Source organism: Caenorhabditis remanei, chromosome IV (genome assembly GCF_010183535.1).
Source record: "Caenorhabditis remanei strain PX506 chromosome IV, whole genome shotgun sequence".
In the NCBI taxonomy this organism is placed as follows: Eukaryota; Metazoa; Nematoda; class Chromadorea; order Rhabditida; family Rhabditidae; genus Caenorhabditis; species Caenorhabditis remanei.
Window position 1 is genome coordinate 21,971,776 of NC_071331.1, and position 17,501 is coordinate 21,989,276.

Consider the following 17,501-nt stretch of genomic DNA (forward strand, 5'->3'; position numbering starts at 1 on the left):
AGAAAAGAAGATGACTAAGCGAGACGTAGCGTCGTTTCTAGCAAAACTGTACGATCCCATGGGCTATACGGCTCCTCTCCAGGTTCGAATTAAAAGATTCGTCCAACTGATCTGGAATGACGGATTAGATTGGAAACAGACTCTCTCGGACAAACTCCACGCCGAATGGATGAAAGTGAAAGAGCTCTACAAGCACAGAACCATCGAGATTCCGCGACAACTCAGAAATCGTTACATTCCGAATCAAAGACCGGAAATGGCATTGTTCTGCGACGCGTCCAACCACACCTACGGTAATGCCATATATATCTTATACCGATCTGAAGACGGAAGCGCCGAATCCACTCTAATCGGAGCTAAATCTAAAGTGAGACCAAGCAATGGCTCTGAATGGACTATTCCAAGACTAGAAACTCTAGCTGTGGAAATCGGAATGAGACACTCACAAAGCCTCATTAAAGAGTTATCCGACGAAGACAAACCGACAAAACTTGACGTTTTCAGCGACTCCACCATTGCCTTATCCTGGATCCTAACGAAAGAACAGACTAAACAATGGGTACACAACCGAGTAAATTCCGTTCATACAATCGAAGCAGAACTGAAATCCATGGATATCGAAGTATCCTTCCACCACGTCGCTACTGATCAAAATCCTGCGGATCTAGCAACACGTGGATTGTCGTCCACCGAGCTAAAAGCATCAAAACTATGGTTCACAGGACCGGCACTACTGAAAGAGAGAAGAGAGACATGGGAAACCCAACTCGAAGGAGAACTACGGTACTCGTCTGACGCGGAAGAACTCTTCGAGAAAGAACTCAAACCAGCTCCAAAAAATAAAAGTATTCGAAGGAAGAAGCTAGAAAAAGTGAAAAAAGTCACCCAAAATATGGTGTTGGCGGAAACAGAAATTTTCTCGGTATCAATTCTGAAACCGAAAAGCAAGTCAGTACCAAGTGACTACAAATCATTCATCCCATTCGATTATACAAACTCCCTACTGAAGCTGACTAATGTCACCAATATTATCTTAAAATTTCTCACAAAGTCACTCAAAAATAAGATCTCCAACAGCCCACTTCTCCGAGCATACCAGGAATGCGAAAAAATTGCAAATACAACAGAAAGAGAAGTAAAGCGGAGAAAGATCGCAAGACTAACTATCTTCCAAGAACACTATCACGAAGCCGCAAGTAAAAATTGGAAATTCAAAGAAAGCCTGCAACCTTTCCAGTCAAAAGACGGACTATGGAGAACAAAGAGACACTTCTCCTCGCCGAACATCCACATAGACACCAGTCAACCCATCCTCGTTCACTCAGAACACAAGCTCGCTCGACTTCTAGCGGAAGAAATCCATTTGCAAAACTCACACGTACCAGCCCAATATCTACAAATGGCGATCAGAACAAAATACTGGCTTAAAGCTGATGGCAGACTAGCCAGAACAGTGGTCTCCAGGTGCGTAGCCTGTAAGAAGGTTAAAGGACTTCCGTTCCAATACCCATATGCCACAACTCTCCACAACACCCGTACAGTACCATCAACTCCCTTCTCTAAAGTCGGACTCGATTTTTACGGTCCATTAAAGTACAAAATCTCTAACTTCGATACCCAAGAAAAGGCGTATGTACTTATTTACACCTGCCTCACGACCCGCTGCACACATCTCGAACTGTGCGCAGACGGATCAACGACATGTTACATCGGAGCGTTGAAAGCGATTTTCGCACAACGAGGAGTTCCGAATTACATCTATTCAGACAATGCTCAGTGCTTCAAACTCGGGCAATCGATCCTAGAAAAGGACATGCGAGACTTTTCAGCTGACTATGAAATGATCTGTTTTCTAGCGACCCATAACGTAAACTATCAGCATATCACGCCGCTATCACCCTGGATGGGCGGAATCTATGAAAGGATCGTCGGTATCGCAAAAAGCCAGTTCCGAAAAGTACTAGGACGACTAACGTACACGTTCCCAGAACTCCATTACACGCTAAAAAGAGTGGAAGGAGTCATTAACTCGCGTCCTCTGATCAGAAATCCAACTGACAAAGACGACGTCCCAGTACTCCGCCCGATCGATTTCCTACTCCCATCAGTTCTCCTCGATGTACCAAACGAGACAGACTCGAAGGACGATGATCCAGATTACAGTCCGAATATAACCAATACAGAATCTGAAACTCGTCAACACCTCAAGAAGATCGATGAGACTATAAACAAGATATGGAAAATCTGGACATCATCATATCTGTTACTACTCAGAGAGAGCGCAACAAAAAAGAACAGATACAGCATCACTCCACCGAAAATCGGACAAATCGTCCTAGTACACGAAGAACTGATTCCAAGACACCGATGGCCAATCGGTCGAATTGTAGCAGTCAAAGGCGAAAAGCCAAACATTCGTTCAGTCACCGTACGAGTAAACGGGTCAAACAAAGAACGAGCGGTGAATCAACTGATTCCACTCGAAATCGAAGACGAGACTGACATTCCGACAGAACAATGTATTCCCCCGACCCAGAAAACTTTCAATCACAGTGACTCTACAGTATCCAGGAAACATCCACCCATTCGAGTCATGCCCTCGAGACAGGCAAAAGAAGGTGCAAAGAGATACCGTCACTATTCAAATTCCGACTAAATCAATTTTAGCCGGAATTCCGCCCCGGGGGGGGGAGTGTTGTGGAAATAATGATTCCACAAGTCGTATGGAATTATAACTAAGATTAAAGCATTATTAAACATATCTATATCAACACCAATTCTTAAAGAGAAACGATCTCTTTCTTCTAAACTCCATTTCAGATCAGTCGCCGTCTTGTTTCTCCCTGGAATCGCCTCCCTTCGTTCTTCTTCTTCGCTGGTCAGCTTTCGCGCTCCACTGGACTCTCTTCGCTGTGGTCTCCGATCACTGACTGTTTTCGCCGGAAGTTTCGAAAGTGCGAGGATTCGTGAGGGACTCGTTTTATCATGCACCTTTTCACTCTTTTTCCCTTCCATTTAATTCTTAGAATGTTTATATAATTTATCACCACTCTTTTACTGTGATTTACCTTTTCCCCGTGTCTTTAGGAAGCTCAAAAAGACCACTAAAAACGTGGCGCTCTTTCGTGCCCAATATTAGACTAAAATAGCATCTTCACCGGTGTAAACCCCTTTCATAATAATTTCATCACTAATAAACTACTCTACACCCAATGTCTTCTGTTTTCCTTTTCTCTTTCAGGTTTCTTCTCTCACTTTCAGATTCGGTCTATTCCTTGACTCTGAAACACTCTACAATTCCGTCTCATCTTTCTACTTTGTATTTTTCCCCCTTTTCGTTTCCTTTTCGACTCCTCGGTTACCCTCGTCGTCTATCTCTCCGACAGACTGGTACACTCTCTTCACGTCGTCTCCTTCCGTCTCTGCGTCTCTTCTACACTTGTACTCTCTCTAAACTTTAATAGACTACCATTCGTGACTTGTAGATTCAAGGGGAATTAACTTTCCTTTTGGATTCACAACAATATGAGACGTCATGTCGCTTGGGGGCTTCGTAGCTGATTCCTCTCCATCTGATTCTTCATAGAAATCTTCCTCTTCTTCAACCAATTCCTTCCCAACTAAATTCTCCACTTCTTCTACTTCTCCACCTCCAGATTCCACATGTTTCGTACGAGCCAACAAACGAAGTGTTGGGATGTTGTCATCCATATTTTGGGAGTCTTCTAGAAGTTTCTCTGGAAAAATAAAAAATGGATTTTTAGACTCCACCTCCAAAACATCATGCATCTTGAATTTGGCGGAGAGAGAGAGAGAGAGAGAGAGAGAATTTTTGTTCACGAAATAAGAGAAAAAGAGAGACGTTGAAAAAGTGCAAATGTAACAAAAAAAGAGAATTCAAATGGAAACTGATAGACACAATGGAATTAGAGATAAAAAGATAGGAGAGGAGGGGGACATGGCAACGTAGCTATATGTTGTGTGTGTGAGAAGTGAGGGTAAAGGAAAAGGGGGCGGAGCTCGAAAAGAAAAAAAGTAAAAGAGTAGGAGAAGAAGCGAGGACAAAAAGCTTCCTAGAGAAATTAATGTGGCTGGGGTGTCTTAGACGCGTACCTTGAAAAGATAGATTACTGTAGATTACTGTAGGAACATGAAGATTTTACGATTTTACCTAGGATTTTTTCTACTTTTGTACTCGAATTCCTCGAAAAACTTAAATTTTTCATGCAAATTCAAGATCGGGAATGTTGGAAATCGTATTTCCTTTAATAGGACCCAAATTTTGACCGTAAAAGCAATGCATTACATTTTTGGGCTGAAAATGAACAGAAATGGTCGAAAATCCGGCGGAAAATCGATTATACGATAGATGTTTCATCGAAAAAAAGCAAAAATTTCGAGTTTTCCAGTCAAAAATCGATTTTCTAGTCAATTTTTTTCATTAAAATTGTTTTCTTTCAGACTTAAAGGTGCTTCTGTGAAATAGTCAAAAAACGCCAATTTTCAGAAAACTCCGAAAAACTAGTTTTTCGTAAAACTTTTGAAAATCACTTAAAACCTAGAAAAACTATTAAAAATCAATACAAAAAACTGAAAAATTGAGTTTTTCTCGATTTTCCTGCTCAAAAAATGTCAAAAACTGTGACTTTTTGATGAAAAAATCGACTGATTTTTAGATTTTTTCAGGTTAAACACACAGACTACCAGAAAAAATCAGCCAAAAATCTTTTTTAAAAATGAAGAAAAAAAAAGGGTTTTTTTCCAGGGAAACATAGCATATGCATATAAAAATCTTTAAGCCTCAAGAAAGGATTATAAAAAAAAAGATTTTCGAAAATGGATATAAAATGAAAGCGGGAGGTTTGGCACTCTGGTGATAAAATTGGAGTTTAGATTAATAAAATGGAGAAATGGAAAAGAGAGAGAGGGGATTTGTGTGTGTATGTACTTCATGTATGTATCAGAGTTGCATGGAATTCCGACTTCCGACTTCCGACTTCCGGATAAGGAATTTTACTTCCGACTTCCGACTTCCGACTTCCGGATAAGGAATTTTACTTCCGACTTCCGTCATTCCATAACTGTGGAATTTTCGAAAAGTGCATTTCGCAATAATGCATGAAAAAATGGTCTTAAAGGACAGAAAATAGGCTTTTCTTCAGCCAAAAACTAGTTTTCCACTGATTTTCGCGAATTTTATGAACTTTTTCTCTTGGAGTTTTTGAAAGTTTGAGAAAAAATCTAATTCCGACTTCCGACTTCCGACTTCCAACTTCCGATTTCCGGGCGTTTTTTCACTTCCGACTTCCGACTTCCGACTTCCGGATAAGGAAATTCACTTCCGACTTCCGACTTCCGACTTCCGGATAAGAAAATTCACTTCCGACTTCCGACTTCCGGATAAGAAAATTTCACTTCCATGCAACTCTGGTATGTATGTATGTATGTATGATGTGTTGTTTATCAGGTGATAGGGGAAAAAGGAAAAAAAGAAGGGATGGAGAAGAAACAGGGCAAAAAGAAACAAATTTATGTTTCAAAATCATTTTTATGTCATATTCACCTAGTTTTGGATTACTGTAGCACCAATTGTGTGCAAACACCGTACATCAATGTATCAGATATTACGACAATTTGCAGAAACGGCATAGAATTCGATTTCGCAACTGATAATTTGATTTTCAGGCAAAAATTGAGAAAATTAGCCATTTTGTGATTGAAAACTTGATTTTCCAATGTTTTTGGGCGGAAAATTCGCTATTTTCCCGATTTTTCGTTCGAAAACTCGGATTTAAAAACCGAAAATCGTATTATACGACAGAAAACTAGAAAATTTGAAATTTGAGTAAAAAAAAACGGGAATTTCCGAAGGAAAAACTGCCAAGAAATTTGTTTTCCGGGCAAAAAATTGGAAAATTTCTGAGTTTTTCTCACTAAAACTCAAAATTCGGCTCTATCGGGATTACTGTAGCCTCCAATTATGTGCATTTTTGAATTTCGGGGTACTGTAGACTCAAAACTCACAAAATCCCATTTTAAGCTCAAAAATCCACGAAAAACCGATGATTTTAACTGATTTTAAAAGGATTTTAGGCATACTTGTCAAATGAGGGGCCGGCCCCCGGGCCCGGCCCGGCCCGGCCCCTAAAAAGCCCGGCCCGGCCCGGCCCCTGGGGCCGGGTCGGGCCGGGCCTGAAAAGCTTCGGCCCGGGCCCGGCCCCTCAGGCCCCTCTTTTCAGGGATATGGGATTTTTGAGAAAATTTTTCAAATTTTTCCCAAAAATTCAATTTTTCCTCAGGAAAAATTTCCCAATTTACTCGTTTTTTATACTTTTTTCACGATGATTTAGTATATTTTTCGAAAGATTGACTGAATTTTTCAGCGAGACGCCTCCGGCAATAAAAAACTCTGAGGTCAAATCTGATTTTTTTTCCCAGAATAATCTGTGTGTTTTCGTGAGTTCATTTCCATATCGAAAGAATATAAAAATTCGGTCGAAACCCCGCAGAGATCAAGCGGCGAAACAGTTTGGGCATTTCTGTAGCCGTGGAAAAAAACAATAAAAAAGTAATTATGTTATAAAACTTGAAAAAAATTCTTTGAAAATTTTCTTTCGATATGAAAATGAATTCAGACACACATACATTATTCTATGAAAAAGTCAAAGTTGAACTTAGTCCATCTTTACTCAAATTTGAAAAAAAAATTCCCTCCAAAAGACGGGCCTGAGGGGCCGGGCCGGGCCGGCCATGGCCGGGCCGGGCTTGGGCCGGGCCGGGCCGGGCCTGAAGTTTTGAAAAAAAAGCCCGGCCCGGCCCGGCCCGGCCCGGCCCTTGACAAGTATGATTTTAGGATATTCGGCCTAACTCTATGTACTACATTTGATACTCAGTCAACACACACAGGGGTACGCAGCTAAATTAATAGAGGGGGGCGTGGCTTAACTCACCGCTCCTATAAATTTGGCTGCGTACCTGTTGACTGAGTATCAAATGTATTAGCAATGTTTCTATAAATAACATTTTGTTGTCTTCTCTCCAGACGACCTTTTAGACACCATCTGGATACAGGGAGAGGGGGGGGGGGGGGGGGAGAGTGTAATAATAATTTGGGGGATCGGAGCAATAAAAATAAGGAGAATATTACACTTTTTAATAATACTTGTCTGCTTACAAAAAATGGTTTTACTATAAAAACGTCATTTTTGTTCCGAAAAACAAATGGAAAAAAAAACGTCGTGGACATCCGGATACACAGACACACAGACAGAGAAGAAACGTTCAGATAAGGCTTTTCGAGTTCAAAAAGTCCTTTTCCTGGTAATATCTAGCGAAAAACTGTGATTTTGGCTCCAAATCTTTTTTGAGACCAAAAGGTCACCAAAAAAAAAGAAATCTTTTTAGGCATGTGTTATAGGATTAATTGGATATTGGTGAGGGGGACGGTACGGAAATACCAAAAAAATCAGAAAAAATTATCAAGAAACTGTCTGAAAAAATGGTATTTCGGATACAAAAATCTTGATTTTTTATGAAACTAAAAACTGTAAGTATCAGAGTTGTACGGAATGCGATTTTTCAGTTTCCGGAATCCGGAATCCGGAACCGGAATGACGAAAAAACCCGGAACTCCGGAATTTCTCGGAATCCGGAATGATTCGATAAATTTGCAAGGCCAAGTCATTTTTTCGAGTGTTTTTAATGATATATAAAGTTTAAAACTACTTTTGAGGTTCAAAACCGAAAAAGAAGTAATGCAGTTGTCTTTAAAACTCAAAAAAAAGTTTGAAATTTAAACTTCAGGATTCCGGAAAAAAAATTCAAAAAACCGGAATCCGGAATCGGAATGACGAAAACACCCGGAATTCCGGAATCCGGAATTTCTGGAATCCGGATTCCGGACAACTATGGTAAGTATTTCAAGAACAGACCCCCAAATTCTGGAAAAATCAAAAAATCACTATTTCTGTTCCGTACAAAAGAGTTGTCAACTACAAAAATGATGATTGGATTTCCTTATTTCAAGCTTTCCTTATTTCAATGTCTAAAACCGTATCTGGATTACTGCAGGTCCAGTTTTTGCAAAAAACCGGTCCCCAATGCATGTATGTTACGGCGGATTGCCGATCTTTTAAAAATTGAGTGGAGATTACAGGAAATGTGAAAAAAAAATGTAAAAAAATACAAAAAATACAAAAAATGAACATGACGTACATAGTTCTCTACTTACTTACTACTGATATATAAACATAAAATTTGAAAAATGACCTTTCTCTCTCCTCTTTTCTTCTTTTCACCTCCCGCCATAACGAGGGGAAAAGAGAGGAAAAGGAAAAAGGGAAATCAGAATTCAAAAAAAAACGAGTGAGAAAAAGGAAACTGATACTAGTTATATGTATTAAAAGTATCTTGTTAGTATCGTATCTGAGTGGCTCTCGAATTTCCGACAAATTAGAAATTTAAGAAGAATTTCGAGGAAATCGGCTAAAATTGAGTTTAAAAATCAGATTTTTTGCATAAAATCCGGTTTCCCAATTAAAAAACGGCTTAAATTGAATCCTAGGGCAAACATTTCAATTCAAAAATCCATTTTTCCTACTATTTTCACTAAATTTTCCAATTTTCTGCAATTTATCTTAATATCTGATACGGTGTTTGCACACAATAAGAACTACGGTAGCCCAAATTACAATTTTAGGCTGAAAATTGCAGACTTAAATAAAAAGTGGTAGTCGTGACCTAGAATCCGACAACTCGGTCACACCACACTGACCAACCGATTACAGTGACAAACTACACTGACCATAAATCCTATATTCTTGAAATCGGATGTAAAAAGAAGTCATTTTGCACATTTTAGAATCACGTTTTCGACGGAAACCCTTTTTAAATCGGGTTTTTATTGAAATCGGTCTAAAACGTGACAGTCGTGGTCTGGGATCCGTCCACTCGGCCATCCCCACTGACCAATGGATTACAGTGACAAATTACACTGACAATCTTACACTGACCAAATTACTACAATACCCAAACTTATATACTCTTGAAATCGTATATAAAAAAGTTTAGTGATTTCCTATTATAACTGCTCCCCGTAAATCCAGACGAAACATCCGTAAACCTACACAACAAGTACTCGATTGGCAACATGCCAGATGAATAAAAAGGGTAAGACACCAACCAACTACATGAAAGTTATGACACAACACAATTTCGTTCCGATTTCGACATATTTTCCCATTTCATTTCGAAACGAGAGCACATGTGACCATGAAAGTGAATGGTGGTGATGATGATGAAATTTATGATGTTCATTGCCTCTTTTTCTTTCCTTTTGCCACGGAAACAACAACAAGAAAAAAAACATTTTCAAAAAAAAAATGAGGAGAAAGTGTCAACATCTAAATAAAAACATTCACACATGTTGTTTAAAAACTGAGGAAAAAAAAAGAAAAGTAACAAAACATCTGTCTATGTTTATGACCTACATGACCTACAGTAACCTAGGGATTAGTAGGAGGTACAGTAATGACCATAAAATATGGTGTTACGGTATCATTGATTGTCTTCTTTCTGGGGTTACTGTAGTGGTAACTTATTTTCTGTCATTTTGACCGGAATTTAATAAATATCAGTTTTGATTCATTTATAGTTAATTTGACAGATTTCTATCAATTTTCACTCTTAAAATCAATCATTTTCAAGTTTTTCCACTAACAACGGTCATTTTCCTATCTGAAATTGATTGAGAGCCGATTTTCAGCCAAATTTGATCAAAAAATCTAAATTGAGAGCTCCACCAGCTCTAATTAGAGAGGATTGGTTGTCCCACACCCGTTCTCAATTAATCCCAACAACACCGGTACAGATATAGATAATTAGAGGGGTTTCCAATTATAATTTGAATATTGGGGAGGGGGGGAGGTATTAACCAGGTGGCGGTTCCAGATTCTATTCGGTTCCTAGAGAATTGAATGTGGCTGGGGTGTCTTAGACGCGCAAAAGATTACTGTAGTCTGATTACCGTAGGAACCTGAAGACTGGTGTGTCTTGGGAATACCATCACTAATTACTTAAGCCACGCCCTGTTTTGGATAATTTTCCAGTTATTGTCTCATTTTGACTTTTTTGCTGTCAGTTTGGCCGGAATTAAATACATTTCAGTTTCGAATCGATTCTGACCGATTTCAATCAATTTTCAGTCTTAAAATCAGCCATTTTCAGCTTGAAATTGAATGTGTCTGGGGCGACTTAGGCGCGTACCTTGAGGGGACTACTGTATTGACTAACTACAGTAGGAATCTGAAGGGTAGAGTTTTTTGAGAATTGAGTTGATTTTGACAGATTTCAATCAATTTTCACTCTTAAAATCGGTCATTTTCAGCTTTTATCCACAAAAATCGTTTGAGACCTCATTTTCAGCCAAATCGTATCGAAAAACTCTAGATTTCTCACATTTTTCAACCCTAAAACCTTAATTTTCACCAATTTTCCTATATTTTCAGTCATTTTCAGCTAAAATTCCCCGAAAAAACCCCGAAAAAACCTTTTTTTTCTGTATTTTCACCTCACTTATTTGATTTTTGCTGATTGACTGGCTAAGAAGATCCCTAATAGTAAAATTATTGAATTTCTTATTTCTTGGCACCGTGCCAAGTCAGTCATAAAATACCCATACCAATTCCCATTTGAAAAAAAAACTAATTCCCATGCATTATTGTGCAATAAAATTTCCTTCATTGTCTTCCAAAAAACTGGGAAAAAAGAGCCATTAAAATCGTAAAAAGTGGGAAAAAATAAATGTACCTGAGATCAGAATATGACGAATATGAGTACACACAGAGAGGGAAATGGAAATTCAAAGGAGAAATGGAGAAATGGAGAAAAGGGGGACGGGGACGGTGGGTAGAGAGGGTGTCGTGTGCAGCAAACGAAAAGGGGCGTGGCTTAAGTTGGCACGGTGCCAGGAAATAAGAAATACGGTAATCATAGTAGCCAGTAAATCAGCAAAAATCGAAAAAGTGAGGTAAAAATACAGAAAAAACGATTTTTCGATGTTTGAGCGGGGGATTTTTGGCTGAAAATGGCTGAAAACGGAGAAAATTGAGATTTTCGGGCTGAAAAATGGAAAAAATCTAGAGTTTTTCGATCAAATTTGACTGAAATTGGGTTTTCAATCGAAAAAAGCTGAAATGGCAGATTTTTAGAGTGAAAATTGATAGAAATCGATCAAAATCGATTCGACACTGAAATTCATTAAATTCCGGTCAAAATGACAGAAAATAAGTCAAAATGACACAATAACTGGAAAATTTTGAAAATTATCCAAAAAGGGGCGTGGCTTAAGTGAGTAGTGATGGTATTCCCAAGACACCCCAGCTTTCAGATTCCTACCGTAATCAGACTACAGTAATCTCTTGCGCGTCTAAGACACCCCATCCACATTCAATTCTCTAGGGACCCTCTATAATCCCTCCTAACTGCTTAGTGCCTTCCCCCTCCCCAATATTCCAAATATAATTGGAAACCGCTCTAATTATCTATATCTGTACCGGTGTTGTTGGGATTAATTGAGAGCGGGGAGGGGGGACGACAAATCCTCTCTAATTAGAGCAGCTCGTTTTAATCCACCACCCTCCTCCTATTTGTGTGTATACCTCTAGGAAATGAGCAGATGTACCTGAATGTCCGGGGGATTTATTTTCTACAGTAACCAATTTCATAATTCGCTTATTACCTTATTCAGGTGTGCACCTTGCTCCTCCTATCTTCCACTTTCATCTTTTCGAATTTCCTCCGGATTTTCTAACGAATAGTGTTTGGAGAAGAGAGACGATTTTTTTGGATTTTTTCTCTGAATTGGAAAGGGCATTACGAAAAAGAAATTCTGCATCGTTTCCACTTAAAACCACAGAATAATGTCATAATCCAACAAAGTTATGGATTTTCGAAAATTTTCGAAAATTTACTGAATGTTTCATTTGTCTCAAACTCAGTCAGTTCTAGTTCATATTCAGTAAATCTTGTATTTTCAGATTCAGCTCATTTTAGCTTTCAGAAAAGTACCCACAAGCCGACGTAGGGTCTTGTCACGAAATTTCGGTTTACTGTAGTTTTCGTGATGGAACATTGGGGTCCTTTTCTGAAAGCTCTCGACGTGCTGAATACAACGGCCCAAGCAGGTTTTAGAGTAGATGACCTATTGTGGATTTTCTAGGCTGCAAAACGAGAACTTAAATTGAACAATTTTTTTTAACCATTTCAGGTCGTTTTTCTCATTTTTATTATTTTTTCACTATTTTTTTTTAATCTCCATTGTGAAATCAGCCCAATAACATATACCTAATAACACAGTGATAATTGAAAAGTGTAATATTCCTCATTCGAATCTTTTTATTACACTCCCCCCCCCCCCCCCCCCCCCCCCCCCCCCCCCCCCCCTCTCATCTCTAGTTTGCTCCCCCCCCCCCTCTCCCTGTATCCAGATGGTGTCTAAAAGGTCGTCTGGAGAGAAGACAACAAAAAGTTATTTATAGAAACATTGCTAATACATTTGATACTACCACTACAGTAACCCAGCTGACTTCTGTGGAAAATGTACAAATTGCTTTCAAGACATTGATTGCAGAGAAACAATGTCCACTAGGAAAAAATCCGCCTACTTTTAATAATGTCGTAGCTACAGTAAGCCGTGGAATGTGTGTAGAAATGTTTCCAGCGGCCAAATCGTTATACATGGCAATAGGGACAATGATGTTACGGAAACCTTGTGGTCGGCTCAGGGTCAGCACTATTCTCACTTGCTCTTCACCAGACAGGAGTTTGAATTTGGCTGAAAAAATTGATATATTTGAGGTAAGCAAAAAGGTGAAAACCTATAAAACATGCAGAATTTTATGATGATTATTTTGTCATTTTAAAATGTTTGAAAAACTATACTCACTACTGAGATATAGGCTTTTAAAGTTGAGAAGAGACGCAGACAGTGAGACGCTCTAGCTTCTCTGCGTCTCTCCTAATCTTTTAACGCTTATATCTCTAGAACTGGTGATTTTATCAAAAAATCGTCAATTACAAAAATGATTTACGTAAATTCTGGACATTTTATCAGTTTTCAACTTTTTCTAGATTACGCTCACTTTTGAGATATCGGGATTCGAAGATTTAGAAAGAGACACAGACAGTTAGACGCTCTAGCTTCTCTGCGTCTCTTCCCAACTTTAAGCACCCATATCTCATCGGTAAATATACATTTTTAAACATTTCAAAATTTTAAAATAATCAGCGTAAAATTCTGCAAATTTTATCAGTTTTCAACTTTTTGTAGACTCCGCCCACTTTTGAGATGCAAGCGTTTGAAGTTGTTAAGCGCTTAGCGTTGTCTGTGTCTATCATAACTCTCGGCAATCTAACTTTACAAAAAAGTTGTTAATTTTGGAAATGTAGCCCTGGTTTTGATCTACAAAACAAATTTTAAAATGTTTAAATACAAAAAACACTTTGAATACTGAACATTTTTGAAAAGGCGATGCGTGACGGGCTCTTAAAGTTTTATTTAAAAAACTTTCGAAACAAAATTTTTTTACTGAATTTTTTATATTTTCACTTACATCCATAGACTCCGCCAGTCGTCGCGTAGATCACAAGCACCAGTGGAAGAACGAAATGATGTATTAGTATCATTTTTGGGGACACTTTGAATACTGAATTTTTTCTTTTACTAAACGAAAAATTTGAACTCAAAATGTCCCACTGGTCCAAAAAACTATAACCACTGGTCCAGGGAAGGTTAATGGTGTTGAAAAAAATTTTTGTGCAATTATTCACGTGACCACTAAAAGAAAAATAAAAGAAAAAAAGATTTCTGGAGGTATGGGGAATTGAACCCCAGCCCTCTCCCATGCTAAGGGAGCGCTCTACCACTGAGCTATACCCCCGCACGTCGACTGAGGAGACGGAGGGCGTAGAGGAGACGGGGGGAAGGCTGGTGGTGGTGGCTGTGTGGAGAAAACGCGTCGACGGTGCGCCAGAAGAATATTATTTGGGAAAACAGACAGATAAGAACTAGAATATTGGAAAAATTATAAAAATCGGAACGCATTAGAATAAATTGAGATGAAAATTGAAAACCCTTATAAAAAACGACATTTTCGGCTATTTATAGACGTTTTCAAAGATTTCCTCATTGAAAAAACCTCTGTGCGCTTCACTAGCAATACTTAATAAAAACTAAGAAAAATTGATTTTAAAAACTGAAAAAAAATCTGTCAAAATTGGAAAAAAAGTGTCAAAATGATGAAAAAATAACTAAACCTAAAATTCATGCTGAAAATTTTAGCCATCTGCAAATCACAACAGGAAAATATGATATTTAAAATCAGCACATCGAGAGCTCTCAGAAAAGTACCCACAAGCCTATATTCTGACGAAATTGGGTCCCGTCACGAAAACTACAGTAGCCCAAAATTGCCAATTTCGTGGCGAGACCCAAATTGCTCAGAATATAAGCTTGTGGGTACTTTTTTGAAAGCTGAAAACCGGCCAAATTTGAAAATTGAAATTTCAGAACAAAATTTCAGTCAAGAAAAAAAATTTCAGAAAAAATTTTTTTTCGAAATTTTTTTTTTTGACTATTTTTTTGTTGATTTTTTTAGACCAGGAGAATCTCAACTCATTTTAAAACAGTTCAAATTATTTCCATCAATAAGCGACAACACACAAAAGCCCCCATAAAACCACCCTTCCCACTGTCACATCAGTGACTCTGTGACAGTGACACCGACAATGAGATGTAGATCAAAAGAAAAATTTTACAACTAACTATATTATCTATTCATTTATACAAACTACACGTAATAAAACAGAAAAATAAAGATTCTTCACATTTTCAGGGCGGTGGGGCAGTTTTATTACAGGGTTTTATGGCGGGGGACGCTAATATGAGGTACGTTTTGGCGGTAGGTCATTAGTATAGTTATTTTTGGCGGTGATTATAATTTTTGCATGTCTAAGACATTATTTTATTAAAAAAAAATTTTTTTGGAGAAAATTTTTTTTTTGGAAAATTTTTTGAGATCCTGTCAATATTTCCCATTTGGTTTTATACTATTGAGTTTATATTTATTATGTAGATCAAAACTAGCGCTTTATCATTTTAGTTAAAAATTCAATTTTCTGAGCGAGAGACGCAGAGAAGCTAGACACTCTAGCTTCTCTGCGTCTCATCCATCTCTTCCCAACTTTAACCGCCTATATCTCAGCAGTGAGTACAGGTTTTTAAACATTTTAAAATGTTAAAATAATCAACATAAAATTCTGCACATTTTACTAGTTATCAAGTTTTTCTAGACTTCGCCCACTTTCGAGATACAGGCGTTTGAAGTTAGCGACAGTGCTAAGGGTTGCCTGCATCTCTTCCCAACTTTAAACGCCTATATCTCAGCAGTGAGAACACATTTAAAAAAATTTCAAACTGGTAAAATAATCAGTGTAAAATTCTGCACATTCTAACGGTTTTCAACTTTTTGTAGACTCCGCCCACTTTTAAGATATAGGCGTTTGAAGTTGAAAATCGCTTATTTTTGTCTACGTCTCTCTAACTCTCGGCAATAGAATTTTACAAGAAAGTTGTAAACTACAGAAATGTAGCCCTGGTTTTGATCTACAAAAAACATTTTGATTTTTTGAATTTGAGCAAAAACGGGAGAAGTGACGGGCTCTGAAAATGTTGAAAAAATAAATTTCGAAAAAAAAAATTTTTGAAAAATTATTTTGACGGAATTTTTAGAATTTTTAAGTTTTTACAGTATTTAGCTCTTGACGTCTCAATTTTTGTTAACTTTAAAAAATGTTTTCCAGATGGCTCCCGCCAACAAGGAGAACCGTCTTCCCAAAAAACCGAAAGCAGCTCCAGACCCGAAACTCCGGAACTTTCTCTTCCAATTAGTCTTAAAATCTGAAAACGACGCGAATTTAAGCCAAATCATTAAATGGACAAAAAAAGAGAATCTGGAATTCCAGTTGGTGGATCGACAGGAAGTTGCAAGGCAATGGAGTATTCATAAGGGAGGAAATAAGAGAATGGATTATGAATCGTTATCGAGAAGTCTCAGATTTTATTATGGAATGAATATTATGAGAAAAGTAAGTGGAAAAAATCTATTACCGTTTGAAATTATCAAAATCAAAATGAGCGCGTCAAGAGCTTTCAGAAAAGTACCCACAAGTCTATATTCCGAGTAATTTGGGTCCCACCACGAAAACTACAGTACCCCTCGTAAATCGTGCCGAGACCCAAATTGCTCCAAACCTAGGCTTGTGGGTACTTTTCTGGAAGCTCTTGACGCGCTGATTTTGATTTTAACATTTTCAAACTGCAATTCTTGCTTTCAAAGCAAAAACTACAGTAACCCTCGTAATTCGTGTCGAGACCCAAATTGCTCCAAACCTAGGCTTGTGGGTACTTTTCTGAAAGCTCTCAACAAGAATATTTCAAATATTTGAATTTTATCGATTTTAGACCTACTCTCACGGAAATACTGCAAGTTACTTGAAAATCTGAAATTGTTTTTTCGAAAGATTTCGAAAATCCACAACTTTCTAATTTTCTATTATTTTCAGCTGATTTTTGTCTCAAAAAGTAGCTCATAACATGTTCTATTTTTTTTTAAATATTTATGACATTCATTTCCAAAAAAAATTGATTTCCAGATCCCCGGCAAAAACTTCCGCTACCAATTCATTCCGGACGATTGGACGAGAGCAGAGTTGGCGAAATGGAATGCTCGAAGATTTTCGATTGCAACAATTTTGGGATCGGAGACAGCTGGAAATTGAGTGTTGGAGAGAGGGAGATGGCCAAGTTTTATGACACCTGAGCATGCAAAATTTTTTGATTTTTTCGAATTTCGAAAATATTCAAAAAAAAACTCTTTTCTTGAAATTTTTTCTCAAACCCCTCAAATTTGAATTGAGGAGACCGAGAGCTTTCAGAAAAGTATAATCATGCCTAGGTTCTGAGCAACTAGGGTTGGGTTACTGTAGTTTTCGCGGTGGGACCCAACTTGCTTCAAACCTGGTCATGATAATACTCATTTAAACTGTCTTGATGCGCTGAATTGGTTGGTTATCTTCAAGTTTTGTGAAAACTTGGGTCTCGAAGCGAAAAATGTAATTTTTAAAAATTTCGGAATTTTTTTCCTTTTTTTCCTGTCGAGACGAATACATTTCAAACTTTTGTTTGCACCATCACATTCAGCTTGTTGAGAGCTTTCAAAAAAGTACCCACAAGCCTAGGTTCTGAACGATTTGGGTCCCACCACGAAAACTACCGTACCCCGCCGTAAATCGTGTCGAGACCCAAACTGATCGGAATATAGGCTTGTGGGTACTTTTCTGAAAGCTGAAAACAAGCTGAATCCGCTTTTTTATGTTTCCATCAATTTTATTTGCATTGGAAGATTTTCTGGCACATTTTCCATTTTTGAAAAAAAAAATCAAAA

General features: G+C 37.9%; 1 protein-coding gene across 1 annotated transcript; it reads left to right on the top strand.

Moving 5' to 3' along the window:
- Positions 1-15,858: 15,858 nt before the first annotated feature.
- GCK72_015709 (uncharacterized protein) lies at positions 15,859-16,836 on the top strand (the record flags this gene model as incomplete). Its single annotated transcript, XM_003098976.2, has 2 exons — positions 15,859-16,143; positions 16,711-16,836. The coding sequence occupies 2 exons, from the start codon at positions 15,859-15,861 to the stop codon at positions 16,834-16,836; spliced, it is 411 nt and encodes a 136-aa protein (XP_003099024.2).
- Positions 16,837-17,501: the final 665 nt, after the last annotated feature.